The sequence below is a fragment of the Alexandromys fortis genome, unplaced genomic scaffold, assembly GCF_014885135.2.
Source record: "Alexandromys fortis isolate MF-2015 unplaced genomic scaffold, M_Fortis_MF-2015_v1.1 scaffold_150, whole genome shotgun sequence".
NCBI classification, from domain to species: Eukaryota; Metazoa; Chordata; class Mammalia; order Rodentia; family Cricetidae; genus Alexandromys; species Alexandromys fortis.
In genome coordinates this window covers 1,282,338-1,299,861 of record NW_026068027.1, presented here as the reverse complement: position 1 = coordinate 1,299,861, position 17,524 = coordinate 1,282,338, and the positions used below count along the sequence as shown (strand labels likewise).

The following is a 17,524-nucleotide window of genomic DNA, read 5'->3' as shown; positions in this document are numbered from 1 at the left end:
TTTTTTTTTTTTTTTTTTTTTTTTTTTTTTTTGAGACAGGGTTTTTCTGTGTAGCCCCGGCTATCCTGGAACTCAGTTTGTAGGTCCGCCTGCCTCTGCCTCCCAAGTGCTGGAATTAAAGGCGTGCGCCACCACCACCTGGCCATAACATATATCTTAAAAGCTGCTTTAAGATAATTTTATTTGGGGGGGAGGGTTAGTCATTTAAACAAAAGTTCCACTTCTCTGTTCTAGTTCTATCAACAGTTTGGTATAGAGTTTTCCTTGTTTTTTTTTGACTCATGCAAACATGTTTACATACAATCAATCTTCAAATTAAAATGGAGCTGGAGAGATGGCTCACCAGTTAAGAGCACATACTGCTCTGGTAGAGAATTTAAATTTGGTTCCAGAACCCATTGTCAAGTGGCAAGTCTGTGACTTCAGCTCCAGGTGCCCTCTTCTGGCCTCCTCTAGCAACTGCACTCAGACACACATTCATACAGAGTTGAAAGCAATCTTTCCAATGGGATTATATGACAAGTCTACCGATCAGCTTTCACTTAGCAGAAGATCCTTGACAAGGTCCTTTATGGGTGTTTGTTTTCAGTTGAGGGAAGCTGATGCTATTCTAGTTAGAGATGTAGAGTCACATGCAATTGTGAGAGTTAAGAGCATGAACTCCTCTGGACTCTTCCCAGTTTATCTCAATAGTCTTAGAAAACTCTGGTACGCCAGGCAGCGGTGGCGCACGCCTTTATCCCCAGCACGTGGGAGGCAGAGGCAGATAGATCATTAGAAACCAGCCTGGTCCACAGAGTGAGTTCCAGGACAGCCAGGACTACACAGTGAAACCCGGTCTTGAAAAACAAAAACAAAACGAATGAATGAAAGAAAGTTAAAACATCATCTTTTTTATTCGAGACAGGGTTTCTCTGTGTTACAGTTCTAACTTTCCTATAACTAGCTCTTGTAGACCAGGTTGGGCTCGAACTCACAGAGATCCGACTGCCTCTGCCTCCCAAGTGCTGGGATTAAAGGTGTGTGCCACCACCGCCCGGCTTACCTCCTTTTTCTTCATGGACCCTCGTCCCTTTCTGTTGTCCATTTCTATAATCTGGAATTTCAGGAGTGTTGTCTACTGCTCTTTCCTTCCTTTTTGGAGGCGCCATGGATTGAACCTAGGACTCGATCCATACTCCACTGAGTTACAGCTGTCCCCCCTCAATGCTCTCTGTTAATACATGTCTGCAGGCTGGAAATAAAACGCAACTGTAGAGCACTTGCCCTACATGTGGGAGACCCTAGATTCAAACCTCCAGCACAGCCCCAAATAAGCAAATAATAAATAGAAATAATGGCCAGGTGGGGTGGCACATAGCTTTAACCCCAGCACTCAGGAGGCAGAGGCAGGGAGGATGTCTATGAGTTCGAGGCCAGGCTGGTCTACATGGTGAATTCCAGGCCATCTAGGGCTAAGTAGTGAGACTTAGTCTTACAATAAATAATAATAATAACAACAACAACAACAATGCGTGTGGACTATTATGTGGTCTAGACCATTATAATATATATAAACTGTTACAATGTGTGTCGATTGTTATAATGTGTGCAGACTGTTACAACTCATGTAGACTATTGTGATGTATGCAGATCATGTATACCTAATGTAATTGTTGATATGTTAGGGCTTGTGCCTGTTACTTTGTTTAAGTTTTCTTTTTTGTTTTGTTTTGAGTTTGGCTGGTCCCAAACTCCTCGTGTAGCTAAGTAGCTAAGAATGACCTTGGACTTCTGATCCTTTTGCTTCATGGCTGAAGTCCTGGTGTTCTAAGCCTCTCAGGCCCAGTTTATGGTATGCTGGGGTCTAACCCAGGCTTTCCTATGTGCTAAGAGTCTAGCCAGGGTTTCCTGTCTGCCAGGCAGGTACTCTACCAACCAATCCACATCCTTCAGTCACGTGTTTCAGTATTCCTTTTCTTGCCTTCCTAGTGTTTGAACATTTTTTTTAAATCATTGCATTTGTGTGTGTGTGTGTGTGTGTGTGTGTGTGTGTAAGGAGAAGGAAGAAGAAAGAAGGAAGGAGGAAAGGGAGAAAAACAATGTGGACATTTAGAGATCTGAGTGCCATGTTATAAGTACTTTGTTGTTGGACTCTTTAAGATTTTGTATTGTTCTGGGTTTTCTGGCACAAGCCTTTAATCCCAAACACTCAGGAGGCAGAGGCAGGCTCAGCTCTGTGAGTGTGAGGCCAGCCTGGTCTTCTCAGCAAGTTTCAGGACAGCCAGAGCTACACAGAGACCCTGTCTCAAAAACAAACAAACAAACAAACAAACAACAATAACAACAGCAAAAAGATGGGTGGCTTGTATTAAACTCTCTGCTTTGACTCCTTTGGATAACATTTGTGCAGGGAAGGTTGGGAACCTCCTTAACACTGCAGATAGGTAGAAATGCAAATTCCTGCCATCATCTGTTGACCCTTGAGGGGCATGTCCCTCATTACTACTGGGCTGAGTGGAAACGCCAGCCTGTACCCTGGTCTCCACCCATATAGCACCATGGTGATCTCATTGCTGCTGGGGATGATAGAAATCCTAACTGTCCACCAGGCCTCCTCTGACACCTCCGCCTACAGGAAGTGTTCTTTTTTTTTTTTTTTTTTTTTTTTNCATGTGTGGAGGCCCAACACTGGGGGGTTTACTCTATAGCTGTCTGTATTATTATTATTTTTTTTTTTTGGTTTTTCGAGACAGGGTTTCTCTGTGGTTTTGGAGCCTGTCCTGGAACTAGCTCTTGTAGACCAGGCTGGTCTCAAACTCACAGAGATCCGCCTGCCTCTGCCTCCCGAGTGCCGGGATTAAAGGCGTGCGCCACCACCGACTGGCTAAGTGGCGTTCTTGATTGTCAGGCGGGTTGAGCCAGTTTCTCTGACACTCTACCAACACTGCAGGAGCCCGTGACAGACCGGCTTGGATGAACAGCGAGCTCTCACCTTCACCTCCGAGGGCACAGTCCCCGCAGAGGTATCTGGACTCTCCACTCCAGTCTTAAGAGGAGGAAGTGTGGCTCCTTGCTCAGTGTTGCCATACATTAGGGAACGGGACAGTTTTGCCTCTGATGTTTGGGTTTTTGTCTTTCTCGATTGGGTTTCTTCCCTAGTCTTTAGCGAGTGAAGACTGTCTTTCACTGAGGTTTGTTTCTTTCTGGGCCTAGTCCACATGTCTAGAAAGCTTTGGGCTCCAGATCTTAGAAGTGAGGCCTACATTGTTGGAAATGATTGTTATTACAAAGTGAAAAAGGAGTTGACCAAACTGTGCTAATTTTCTACTGTTTTGTGTAGGTAGAATTCACAATAACAAAACTGAATATTTAGCTGCAGATATTTATTTCTAAGCACAAAGGACCCAGTCTTAAAGATTTGGAAAATTATCAGTCCACTCATCTTCTAAACATGAGGAAATGTGTTCCAGTCAGTGAGAACTCACCGGATCTTGTGGGCGGAAACACTGCTGGTTTGAACGGAAGGGATCATAGAATGATGGAAGGGGTAAAATGGGGGAAGGCTGTGGACCCTTGATTTGAAGGGGAGACAGTTGAGCTACTTAGGGATAAATACAGGCTGTTTTCAAGGGGAAGAAAAATCGCCCCCCAGCGATTCAGGGATCCTCAGAGCCATTATCTCGGTCTCAACAGGTCATCTGGCCTCTGCCAGGGACAGTGCTCTACCCAGCAGAGTCCTGGATGCAAATCTAGCCCGGAAGCAGATTGTGCTGACCTTAAAGACCTAATGAGCCCAAGGGTAATGGTGCAGGCCTTTCCCAGCACAGGACTGTCTGGAGGCAAAGGCAGGTGACTCTGTGAATTCAAGGCCAGCCTGGTCTACGAGTTCCAGGACAGCTAAGGCAACAGAAGAACCCTGTTTTCAAGGGGAAAAAAGGAATTTGCAAAATGAGTTCAAAGGTATTCCCTGGAGATCCTCTTGTTAAAACAAAACTGAAAAGAGCCTAAATGTCCAACAATATGGGATTAGTCAAGTAAATAAGTCATCATAGTAGAGATGAATAAGGAGTTAGCAGTTACAGAAAAGAAATGAGCTAGAAATACATATCTACTTCAGATATTTATAAATATTTTTAATTTTTTTTTTTTTTACTACATTTACTAGTTTATTTAGAGGGCATGTGAGCGTTCCCACTCAAGCCAGCTACAGAGAACACACGGGGGTCAGAAGACAAACTGCAGACCACGTGGGTCAGGAACTGAAAGTCAGGTTAGCCGATGGGGCAGCGGACACCTTCAACCTGCTGAGTCATCCCACCAGCCAGGCACATGTATTTATACACATTGGAATACAGAGCCATCTTTAAAATGCCTGTCTAGACATCAAGCAGGAGCTCATTGCCTAGAACACAGCTCTTTAGAGCTCCCCCTCCCCGGGGCCAGCATTCCAGACCCAGCTCTGCTTCTATGTGGGGGCGGGGCCTCAGCTGCCTACCAAGGAGAGTAGAGGCTGGACTGGGGCTGTTCTCAAACTTCAGCCTTTCAGGGACAACACACGTAGTTTAGCCAAATCTATCTACTTTACACAGCGTCTTAGAATGTGTCCAGGATTTTTTTTTGTTTGGTTGGTTTTTTTGTTCTGTTTTTGTTTGGTTTTTCAAGACAGAGTTTCTCTATGTAGCCCTAGCTTTCTGGAACTTACTCAGAATGTGTTCAGTTTTAAGATTAAATAAATTTATTTCATTTATTTTTGAGACAGTCTTGGTATACGACCTAAAGCTTACCACCTTCTTGCCTTAAGTCCTAATGCTAAGATCACAAGAAATGAACTATTGTTTTTGTTTTTTGTGGGCTTTTTTTTGGTGTGTGGGAGGGGGTGTTTGTTTTGGTTTTCCAAGATAGGGTTTCTCTATGTAGTGCTGGCTTTTCTGGAACTCATTCTGTACCCAGGCTGACCTTGAACTTACTGAGATCCACCTGCCTCTGCCTCCTCAGTGCTGGGACTAAAAGTGTATGCCACCACCACTTGGCTTTGGTTTTGGAGTTTTTTTTCTTTGTTTTTTTTTTTGGGGGGGGGGGGACTCAAACCCTTAGATGCTCTAGGCAAGCACTCTGTGTCACTAGCTGTTGCTCTTAATGGGAGTAAACAAAATACCACATCATCTTCGCTGTCTGTAGTAATAATACTCTTGAAATCATATACTTTCTATGATGAGTTTTCCAATGTCCACTAAAGTCATGAATATTAAAAGAACAACAACAAAAGATCCTACCAGAAGCCATTTGTCATCAGCAGCTGAAGAAAGGAAATCCCGGAGTAGAGGACCACTGAGACTTTTGTCAACCCTAGCCACCACGGGACATTGGGCTTCCTAGGCACAGGTTTCCTCCCGCAAGTTCACTCAACTGTTTTCCTCCCTGGGTTGGGGGACAGGGGATCCTACCTCTAGTCACAAAGTTATTCTGATTCCCCAGAATCCTCGTCTGGTCAGAGAGCTTCCAGATGAACAACATGCTCTTCTCCTGGGAACTTTTACAGGGCAGGTCCACCGTGTTCCCTTCTCTGCCCACTACCACAGTCTTCCCTTGAAGGACGGCTGGGAGCTGAGCTGGATAGGAAAGAAGACGCTTCAGTGTTTCTGCTGGCTCCCTCCGCGCCCCGCCCTTTGCGTGTTCCCATCTGCCCACCTCCCTGCACCATCTGCTGCTGGTCCTCAAGTCTGAGAACTTACCCAGCTGCAGCACCAGGAGCAAGTGCCTAAAAGAGACTCCTTGGTTCATTGTGGCCTTGCTGAGGTAGACGGACTTGAGTCGCTGGGGACTGGAGTCTGCAAAAAACGGCAGAGGCAGATAGACGTCTTTAGTCTTCGGCATTCCTTGGATGTGGAACATACAAGACCCCTCTCTCCCTCAGGGCCTTTGTAACTCGCCCCAGCACCTTATTTGCATACAGGAAGCAGGCACCCTGCAGTAATGTACGGCAATATTCCGTGCCAAATTAAGACTGTGTGATGTTGGTAGCATAAGAACAATTTTTTGTTTTGTTTTGTTTTTCAACATAGGGCTTCTCTATGTAGCTTTGGAGCCTGTTCTGGAACTTGTTCTGTAGACCAGGCTGGCCTCGAATTCACAGAGATCCACCTGCCTCTGCCTCCCGAGTGCTTGGGTTAAAGGTGTACACCACCACCGCCCGGTGCACAATAGCAGTTTTAACATCCTAAGCAATAGCAGCGTATTACATATACACAGAAATCAGTATAATCATGGGTGGCAAATACAAACCACAATCTCAGGCACTCCCATGAAGAGTTCTAGTCTCCTACCCTGGCACAGAGGCACACATGTGGAATCTTAGTACTCAGGAGATGGAGGCAGGAGAACCAAGAGTCCAGAGCCAGCCAGGACTACATAGTGAGACCACATCTCAAAACTAAGATAAAAGGGGCTGGAGGGCGGACTCAGCAGTTGGGATCATGTTGCTCCTGTGGAGGATCAGGTTCGATTTCTAGCACCCACATGGTGGCTCTACTTCTACCTCTGGTCCCAGGTGATGCAATACCCTCTTTTGACCTCAGCAGGCTCCAGGCTCTCAGTTGGTGCCCATTCGTACATGCAGGCAAACACCCATAACCTTAAAATATATTTTTAGTTAAAAGAGAGAGAGAGAGAATTCAAGGCAAGCCTCAGCTACATAGCATGTTCAAGGCTAACCTGGGTTATATGAGACCCTGTCTCAAAGGTCAGGAACCCACTGGTCTTTTAATAAAAATAATTATTACCAGGTGGTGGTGCACACCTTTAATCCCAGCACTTGAGAGGCAGAGACAGGTGGATCTCTGAGTTCAGGCCAGACTGGTCTACAGAACAAGTTCCAGGACAGCCAGAGCTACACAGAGAACCTGTCTGTAAAAAAAAAAAAAAAAAATCAAAACAAAACAGAAAAATAATTCTTCCTGATCTTTTTGCTTCAGAAATATCTAGTTTTGTTTTTGTTTTGTTTTTTAAAAAAATATTTATTTATTTATTTGTCATGTATACAATATTCTGCCAGCCAGAAGAGGGCACCAGACCTCATTACAGATGGTTGTGAGGCACCATGTGGTTGCCGGGAATTGAACTCAGGACCTTTGGAAGAGCAGGCAATGCTCTTAACCACTGAGCTATCTCTCCAGCCCAGAAATATCTAGTTTTGAACTGTTCAGTGGATGCTATGTTTACCATGCAAATGTGAGGTCTGGAGTTGGAACCCCCAGACCTCACTTAAAAGCCAGGACAGCACCTATAATCTCAGTGACTGGGAGGTAGAGATAGGGGCTCCCTGGAGCAAGCTGGCATGGATACTCATGCCCCGCATATGCTAACTCAAGCATACATACTTGCACATACATACACATCTAGTTTTGAGAGGCAATATTATGAATGGGTTTTGTTGTTTTGAGAATTATTTGGAGCTTTGAACAAGTAGTTCATAAAAGAAGCTATTGGATTCGGATAGAGAAACATCTCTTTTTAGTTTAGATCTCTGGCCTGGTTAGACTTGGGCTTTAAAATAAACACTGGCGGCCAGGCGGTGGTGGCACACGCCTTTAATCCCAGCACTCAGGAGTCAGAGGATCTCTGTGAATTTGAGGCCAGCCTGGTCTACAAGTGCTAGTTCCAGGACAGGCTCCAAAGCTACAGAGAAGCCCTGTCTCAAAAAACCAGATAGATAGATAGATAGATAGATAGATAGATAGATAGATAGATAGATAAAAAAAACATTGGCTAGAGCAATGGCCCAGTGGTTAAGAAGCTGGCTGCTCTTTTAGAGGAACTGGGCCCAATCCCAGCACTCAGTGGTGACCTGTCTGGAACTCAGGCCCACAGCTCCAGGTATACACATGGTACACAGACACACAGAGAACAAAACATCCATACACATAAAGAAAATTATAAAACTAAAGTATAAGCATAGACCGACAATTTCATTTCATGTAAATAAAATAATATAGACATATGTACGCATGCATACATACATACATATATGCATACATATTTAGTTCCGGGTTCAGAAAGTTTGGTAAACCGTTTCCAGGTAGCTTTATTTCACCTACAAACTGTATCACCTTTACTGATACTGTAAAAAATTGTTTTGTTTTTCCTCTGGGCCTAGAACCTACAGATTCCCACAGCGTAGGCAGGTGTCCTACTACTGAGTCACTCTCCTGCTGTGGGAGCTCCTTCAGCCAATAGCCTTTAAGATACTGGTCTACTTAGGGCGTGGTCTCATGGACTACAAGTGCAGACGAAAAGCATGCTTGGTCTTTTCTCTGCTGGATTTGGTTTCAGTTCCCAGTGCATGCAGAGGGCTGTGGATGCCCAAATAAATAAACCTTTGTTACCCTCCATTCCGGGCTCTCATGCACTTCTACACTCTAGCACTTCTACACTCTCCCGGTCCTGGTAGTTGTAATTTTCAAATATTTAATATGTTTACAGATAGACCTCACACCCAGGCTGCATCGTTGGCTTCTCTTTCTGTTTTATGGCACCAGGGATGCAACCCAGCCTCTTGCACCCGCTAGGCAAGAGCTCTGTCACTAAACCGGGTCCTCAGGCCTCTGGGTTTGTTGCATCTCCTGCCCATTTGCCAAAGGTAAAGCTGCTCCAAGACCAAGTGCAATTGATAGCCCAGACCTCTGTCATCTTTAAACCATCCAGCCTGTGCAAGACCGGGCCCAGTCATGGGTGGGCAGGAGCTCAGGAGGCCATGGCCCTGCCTCTCCCTGAGGAACTATGGGTAGCGGACAGCTGCTGGAGGAGGGACAGTCAGGGTCTTTGGGCCACTGGTGCCTTGCCTTGTCCACGCATTGGACAGACAGCTCCAGAGCGATTCTGGGACGACCCTAGTTAAACTGGGTGGGCCACAAAACAACAAACCAAACCGACATGAGAAGGGGACTTGCTGGGGAGAGGAGAGTATTCGGCAGGGGCAAGAGAAAGATACGAAGGTGGGGAGGATGAGCCATCAGAATGCATTCTACACACGTACAAGACTGTCTAAAGAAAACTTTTTTAAGAAAGAAAGAAAAGCATCCGGTTGAAAACAAAACACATCGCTTACTGAAGTGGGCAGGGAAGCTTGTTATTAATTATTTTTTTTACTTTATTTACTTATTCATTTATCTATTGTATATGTTACACTTGTGCGGTAGTCAGCAAACGACCTGTGTGTGCCCGTTCTCTCTTTCCGCTGTGGGGGGCTCAGGGGTCTAGACAGAGGCCAGCTTAGCGGCAGGCACTTTGCCCACCAAGCCCTCTCACCAGCCCAGTTACTCATTTTCTTTGCCGAGGTGGAACTCAGGGCCACACGCGTGAGTCAAGTGCTCTACCACCACTAAGTCACTGTGGTGAGAACGGCAACGTTCTAATAAAAAAGATTTCAGAAAATTAAAATGGGGAATGTGGCTCAGTTAGTAGGTACCTGCCTAGCGTATGGGAGGCCCTGAGTTCAGGAGTACCAGGAGTATTAGCGGGACTAGCTGGCGCGGTGTGTACCAACAATTCCAGCCCAGGAGGTAGAGCGAGGCAGGAAATCAGGAGTTCAAGGTCACCCTTAGCTACACAGAGAGTTAGAGGCCAACCTAGGCAGTCAAAAATTTTCTTCAATGGGGGAGGGGGAGAGGAGTGGGGGAGAGGGAGAGAAACGGGAGGCTGGGAGGAGGCAGAATTTTTTTTTTTCAATAAAAAAATGTAAAAAAAAAATTTCTTCAAGTCAGGTGGTGGTGGTGGTGCACATCTTTAATCCCAGCACTCGGGAGGCAGAGACAGGTGGGTCTCTGTGAGTTCAAGGCCAGCCTGGTCTACAAAACAAGTTCCAGGACAGGCTCCAAAGCAATGGAAAAAGCCTGTCTCAAAGAAAAAAAAAACCTTCAGATGTTTTTCAATGTTGTGCCCTGGCCAAGAGTAACTTATTTGCGGATGGAAACAGAAAGCAGTTTCAGAAAACAGCGAATACTGAGGCGACAGAGCCAGGAGCTGGGGCCCCGGGGTGTAGGCGGAGACCCCGGGCCTTGATCTTGGAGGCCCAGAAACCAGGAGATGGTTTTAGGCAGAGAAGGTGATTCTGGTTGCAGGAAGAAGGATAAACCTGAGAAAGCCAAGGTGTAATTCCACTGAGAGGGCACAGCCTCCCTAAGACGGCTGGAAGGCAAGGGAGCCGAGGGAACGGATGTTTGTCTGTCTGTCAGTCTTTCTCTCTTTTCTTTCTTTCTTTCTTTCTTTCTTTCTTTCTTTCTTTCTTTCTTTCTTTCTTTCTTTCTTTCTTTTTCTTGTTCATCTCTTTTTGTTAAAGATAATCTTGAACTCCTGATCCTCCTGCCCAAATCTCCCAAATTCTGGGGTTACAGGCATGCACCACTACTTTGCCTGTCTTAAGACAAGGACTTAGAATCATGTAGGGCCGAGAGACAAACAAAACAAAAGCCCAGAAGGTTCGTTTCCTGGTCAGTATCAGACAGATGGTACAAAGCCTATGAAGTCTGGGTCAGCAGAAAGCCAAGGACTGTCGCCTGTAAGTGAAGCTGACATTGAGGTAGAAGGTGAAAAAGAGGGCAACGGACTTGAGGAAAAAGAAAGCCTTATAGGATAAGAGTAGTTCTCACTACTAGCCGTAGCTGGCCTAGAACTCACTATGCAGACCAGGCTGGCCTTGAACCCACAGAGATTTGCTTGCCTCTGCCTCCCGAGTGCAGGAAGAGTGATTCTTTGCTGCCACATATCCAGGAAAACAGGTGAGAAACCGTGTTTGTAAGAAACAGGTCCACAGACCCACCCCAGACCTAGGGCTCCAAAGCTGACGCGTGGGGTTCACATTGGCGTGTTCACAAGCCTCTAGAAGACCCAGGCACATTCAAGTCCTAAAACACACTCAGGTGGAGGAGAAAGGGGAGGAGCGTTCTCAGTGCCTCCGAGGTGGGGGGTGTGCCAGATGTTCTGAGAACAAAGAGAGCGTGGGGACAGCAGGTGCAGGGAGCTCGCTGACAGACGATGGTATTGGGGCCTGACAATCAATCTTAACGTCAAGCCAGGAGAGCTGAGACTTGCTCTGTTATGGAGGTGACTGCAACCACTGTTGATTACATACACACACACAAACGCACACACACACACACACACACACACACACACACACACGCGTGCATGCACATACACGCACACACACACACACAATGCGCGCGCACGCGCGCACACACACACACACGAATTGCAACCCAGGGGCCCAGGCTGTAGTGGGTCTCAGAGAAGTGACTGTTAGAAACTAACTAGGAATCTGGTCCAGAGCTGATGAGAAAAGATATTCGTGAAGACTTTCTTATTATTCTTCCTCCCGAGCCTGGTTTTTCTCTCCCCTTGTCTTATCCTTCCTGTGTTGCTCTACAGTACCCTGCCTTCTGTGAACTCAGTTCCCTGTTGCCGCTCCCTTGGCCATGTCCCATAATCTGCCTTAAGATAGAAGGATTCATGTAATCGCTTCCCCGCTAGTCTGAACAGGCCAGGCTGCCTTGAGCTGCCACGAGGCCGGGGCCGGTGCGAGCGCCGAGACTGGATAATTCGCCTGTGTAGCTTAGGCCATGTAGGATGGACAGAGGAGAATAACTCACTGGTGTGTCTTACTGCATGCAGTACACGAATTCTGTTTCTTAACTGGGTCATTGCAGGCTGGGCTGTAGCTCAGTGGTACAGATTTGCTCAGCATGCCCTGGGTTCCATCCTCAGTACTACAAAAATGTAGCCACATGAGTTCGAGGCCAGCCTGGTCTACAAGAGCTAGTTCCAGGACAGGCTCCAAAGCTACAGAGAAACCCTGTCTTGAAAAACCAAAAAAAAAAAAATGTAGCCACGAAGAAGGGAGGGGGAGAAAGGGAACCTGAGAAGGGAGGGAGGAGAGGCAAGGCCAGTCACCAAGTGTGTATTCACACCCAGCCCTGGCCCAGATGAGCCAAGTCATCCGCAAGCGTGCAGTTTCTTTTTCTCCATCGTCCACGCCCAAACTTCCCCGAAGGGCTGGCTGCCATTGCGTCCTTTAGGCTTCCTGGCCCTCTAGGGACCACTTGGGGCATTTCCCAGAGGAAATGCAAAAAGATGGGAGTGCCTTAGCAAGAGAGAGAGTGTATTCCCTACTCTCTCTCTCTCTCTCTCTCTCTCTCTCTCTCTCTCTCTCTCTCCATGCTCTGGTGTGTTCACCACCAATCGCTGTGTGTCCACCCTCCCTCCACCCTGTCGCATTGTAACTGCTGTCTGTTAGCCCTTATCCACAGTTTAGGCTCTTCCTGCTTCCAGAAACACCATTCCTGCTTCTAATGCCTCGCTGCTGTTGCTAGTGTCTGTGCCCCTCAGCATGCTGGCCGGTCTCTTTTGTCCCTGTCCCTGACTCTGTAATAACTCCCTTTCTATGCAGTCCCTGGACCATCTGAGATAGGTTTCCGGCTGGGCTCTAACAAATATTTTTTAATTATTATTGTGTTATGAGAGAGAGTGAGAGGAGAGAATGTCAGGGAACTCTGGGTCAGTTCTCTCTTTCCATCTTTAGTGGTGCTGGGGACTGAACTCAGGTTGTGACACTTACCCTTCACCCACTGGGCCATCTTGACCACAAATACATAATTCTTGACAGGGATATAGCACTCAGAGGAGGTGCTGGGGCTGATCCAACAATAAGGTTTGGGGGAAGCTAAGAAATAACCCTGTCCAAATCTTCCATTTGGTGAAAGAGGAATTCTCCAGAACCTGAAACACAATAGATGCTTCAGAAGAATATACAGATAGATTATGGATATTGATATAGAGAGAGAGAGAGAGAGAGAGAGAGAGAGAGAGAGAGAGAGAGAGAGAGATAGAGAGATAGAGAGATAGAGATAGAGAGATATAATATATTTTGTTGAAAACAAGGAGCTAGAAAGAGAAGTGGTCAGAAGAGGAGTCTGGGGAAGTGGGGAGTAAGAAACTTGTCCCTGAGTCCTGAGGGTGCCTACAAGTTGGCTCTGTTAGCTTGGGGTGGGGCTTGCAGAGCATTTAAGGGAAGGGTGTGGTGATGAGAGCTGTAGGGGCAGTGTAGCCCCAAAAGGGTTTCCTACTGCCCCCCTACCCAGATGGAGAACCTTTCCTGGCAGATGTGTCCTTGGAAGAGAAGCTAACAGAAAAACAGTCTTCATGGGCTCTCCCTCCGCGGGATTGGAACTCCCGTGGTCCTGGTAAAGATGCTTGAGGAATGAGGGCATTCCTGGCTCTTCCCCAGATGGTAGCCACTCTCTCCCCCTCACTCCAAGATTTTGCAGAGAGCTATCTCTGTCTACAGTTCCTGGCATCACCCCAGTGCACTCCGGGCTTTGGCTTAGTGGAGGAGGCTGTGGGTTTCCAGCCACAGCCTACTTTGGTGCTGTAGGCTTCCGCTACCACCCGAGAGACCTGGTCTTTGATTCCCACATCCTCAGCCTCCCCAGGGGTGCTGTACCTCCTGCGGTAGCATCCTGTGTACCTCACCCCTGGGAGAAGCTGCAGAGACTGACAGGTTGCAACGTTCCCCTCCCCCTCTCTCTGCTCACATCTGCATTTCTGAATCTCTCTCTTCCATGCTTATGCTCCGGGGGTGACTTCCTCTGGGCTGCAACCATTACTGTCCTCACTGTTCTCTTCTTGGAGTTCCTGTCTCTTCTTTCTCCTCTTTCCCCTCTCTAGATGCCACTGAGATATAGTTCTTTCTACACTGTAAACAAGCAGCCTGGCTTCCTGCAGGCCAGCGGGTCTTCCAAAGCTTTGATGTGCGGCAAAGCTGCAGAGGATGGGCTGGATGCAGAGGCACTGGCTGCAGAGTAGGAGAGACACAGTGGACAAAGGACAGTAGGCAGATTTTCCGGAAACAAAGCACAGAGGCCTCGAGGGAAGGAGAAAGGACTCAAAGAGGTCATTAAAGCAACAGCCACCCGTCCCAGCATCCACCAACACACAAAGCACACAGGGCCTGTCAGGAATGATAGAGGAGAGGCAAAGACATGAAGGGATTCTGGGAGGCAAGAAGCTTGCAGGGGACACAAAAGATGCAGAGAGGGCTCACACAGGGACATGATGAAAATGGCAATGCCTACCACACACCTTTCAGGATGCTTGAGGTTCCTGCTACCCTCACAGGGCCCCCAGAGACGGGAGAGGAGGGCACGGTCCCGGCACAGCTCCACCACAGCGACAGTCTGTGGTCCCACAGACACTTTTATCTTCCCCTCACGGCCCCCAGTCAGCCCACTCTAGCCCAGTCGTGGGAAGTGGCCCCTACCACATAACCCTTCAACTCTGCCGGGCTTCATACACACTTCCTAGAGATGCGACCCTCTAAGCGACCCTTGTGGTTCAGCGGCTGCAACCTCTGTCACCCTCTCCTTTGCCTCAGATGCCCACATGATGGAGGGTGGATTGGGGTTCTGCACCCCTTCCTTCCCTTCTCTCTGAAAGCACTAAACAGAGCTGTAAACAGCATGCAGCATTCCCCCTCCCGACGCCCACATCCTCCCCACACTGGTCTTATTTCTCATCTCCATCCAAGTTATTCAATCCAATGGGCATTTACTAAGCGTCAGGTTGGGTGCCAGACCTGACCACCCAATTCCAAGCGCCGCCACTTCTCCCCTGTGGCCAAGAGCAAGGCCTGAGGCCACCTCAAGTCTCTGTGGAGAACTGGGAGATGGTGGGGGAGAATTTGCCTTCAGAGGCAGCCCTCTTCTGAGAGTGCCTAGGATTGAAAAGGGAAAGTGGTTCCTGCCTTTCTAGCTCTTCAGGGGCCCTCTGTCAGCAATGCAAGGCAGCCATTTTGTATCAACCTACAGAATCAAAGGCAGCACCAGAAATTCTAAGAACAAAAAATAACAGCAGTCTTCTCTCATCAGGCTCTTGAGCCTTGCTTGCCAAAAAAATAAAATAAAATAAACCAAAAACAGAAACAGAAACAAGCAAACAAACAAAAAACACTGTGCCCTTCAAGATCAGGACATTTGGGAAGTGCTATGTACTCAGTAAAGTCTTTGAATTATCAAAATGGAACTTTTCCATTTTGAAGGATCAGACTGAACAAATGGAACTTTTCCATTTTGAAGGATCAGACTGAACCTTAGGGGACCTCTCTGGGAATAACTCTATGAACTGAAGGATTTTCTGGGGCACAGCGTGACTTTAAGACTAAGAGAAGAGAAAGGTCTGAAGGTGCGGAGACAGGGCTAGAGTTGGGTAGTGCACCCCTCCTTGAGAAATAGAGCCTGGCTTCATGCCCACTTCCCACCAAGAGCACCAGGGTCGGCATCTAATCAGCTGTCCTGACAACTTGTGTACAGAAAGAAGCATCCATTTGCCGCGCTCCAGAGCAAGAGTCCAGCTTTAATACTTTCTGAGGATCTCCCTTCCTCCCTTCCTAACTCAAGCTAACGTCAACAGAGTTCCCCTTAGACACTTCAAAGATTCTAAATATCAATCCAGGCTCAGTGGCATGTGCCTTGGTCCCAGCTACTGGGGAGGCCGAGGCAAAAGCAACACCAGAGCCCAGGCAACAGAGTGAGACCTAAAAACAAAATACAAACCAAACTCCTAAAACTTCACAGAGAAGGACAAACGTTAAAGAGCTCACACAATCGCAAAAGAGTTGGAAGAGGCTGCAGAGATCGCATGGTTTAAATTGTTCTTGAAGGTCTGACCCTTGGCGAAGATTCCTAGGGCAGAATTTAGAAAAATTGCACAGGGTCCTGGTTTTCTCTCCCTCTTTTCCTTTTTTATGCCTCTTCCGTACTCAATAGCTGTCCATGCTTTCTAGCCTTCCCTTCTCTCCGTAACTGTTTCTGCCTTTTCTCTCTTCCCAGCCTCGCCTCTCCACCATGACCCCCGGCCAGCTGCCTTCCCTTGTCTCTCTCTGCCATCGCCTTTCTGATCTTGCATTCTAGTCAGGGTGCTTCCCTGAGCGCCTGCTGCTCTGAGCTCTGTGTTCCACCCGGGTGGGTGGGCAAGGATGACCGTGGCTTACTGCTTAACCTCTCGAAGCTCGTGATTCCAGTGGGAGATCATGGTTCCTGACCTGTTCTGAGAGAAACACAGCTAGGCACAGAGAGCCGCATCCAGAACATTCCGGCTCCTCTGCTGCCACCTTTACCGCCCCTTCCAGAATGAAGTCCAGCGCTGCTCTTACCTCTGGCCAGCCCTTCTAGGCTCAGCTTCTGGCACAGGTGTGTCTGTGTGAGGAGGCGAGGCTTTACCAGCAGGTGCTCTGAGAAAGAGGGTTTTGCTATGTCTTCACAGATGTCCGTAAGTGAAGAAACAGGAAGCCTGGTAGTGAGGCTCCGCTGCACGCTAGACGTAGGCCAGCCCTCTGGGGTCCCTCCCTTCCACCCCAGCTGTTGGGGAAATTGACAAGTTAAAACGACCAAAGTCATTGGAAACAGAGAAACAGAATTGGGCCAGAGCCTGGAATGACACTGTTGTCTGTTTGGGGGCCCAGAAACAGGCCGACACAATCAGATTCAGCCAGCACGAGGCAGGGCTTAGGGCCCACATAGCTGTAACCCCAGAACTGGGGAGATTTAGCAGAAGAATCACAAAGTCAAGGCCAGACTGGGTTACTTAGTAATACCATGTAAGAAAAAGAAAAGTTAGCAAAAAATTAAATCAGTGGAAAATTTAGATGAGATTATATATTGCCCAACAAACCCACTGAGTCAGCTGTTAAGAGATGATGAAGAGCCTGGAGAGAAACAGCCAGGGCTCCACAGCGGCTCACGCAGTACTTGTCTGGTTTTTACTCCCTCCCTTCCTGGGGACTGAGTAGGCAGCACGCTGCCGAGACGCAAACAGCATGAGAATTGTATGTGTCTCCTCTATGGAAAAGTATGGCTAAGCCATTTAGACTGCACGGCCTCTCTGACAGGAAGAGCGGGGTCACTGTGTTTGGACAGGTGGGCAAGTACAACCCTTCTTCCTTTAGAGACAACTTGAAAGCAGCTGTGGCAATGCCACAAAAGGATTCTTGTTCCACACCTCTGTGTAGTGTGGCCTCTTCCAGAGCTGTGAACAGTAGCGGCTATGTATCTGGTCCACTGTGGCAGAGAAGGCCTGGGTTGAAATATGGATGCCTGAGGGGATCAGAGTAACCATGAACCACACTGTGGATGTCTGAGAGGACCAGAGTGACCATGGACCACACTGTGGATGTCTGAGAGGACCAGAGTGGCCATGGACCACACTGTGGATGCATGAGAGGACCAGAGTAACCATGGACCACACTGTGGATGCCTGAGGGAACCAGAGTGACCATGGACCACACACACTGTGATGTCTGAGAGGACCAGAGTGACCACGGATCACACTGTGGATGTCTGAGAGAACCATGGACCATACTGTGGATGCCTAAGAGGACCATGGACCACACTGTGGATGCCTGAGAGGACCAGAGTGGCCATGGACCACACTGTGGATGCCTGAGAGGACCAGAGTGACCATGGACCACACTGTGGATGCCTGAGAGGACCATGAACCA

At 47.7% G+C, this 17,524-nt stretch overlaps 1 protein-coding gene across 2 annotated transcripts in view; it reads right to left on the bottom strand.

The window, feature by feature from the left end:
- The window catches only part of Cd4 (CD4 molecule), a 30,510-nt gene extending 14,196 nt beyond the window's left edge, over positions 1-16,314 (bottom strand). For both annotated transcript variants that reach the window (XM_050164157.1, XM_050164158.1), the window contains exons 1-3: positions 16,181-16,314; positions 5,715-5,810; positions 5,427-5,591 (exon numbers count right to left, since the gene is read on the bottom strand). In XM_050164157.1, the coding sequence (XP_050020114.1) occupies positions 5,427-5,591; positions 5,715-5,763 (214 nt within the window). In that variant the 5' untranslated portion in view covers positions 5,764-5,810; positions 16,181-16,314. The remainder of the gene's footprint in view (positions 1-5,426; positions 5,592-5,714; positions 5,811-16,180) is intronic.
- Between the last annotated feature and the right edge of the window lie 1,210 nt (positions 16,315-17,524).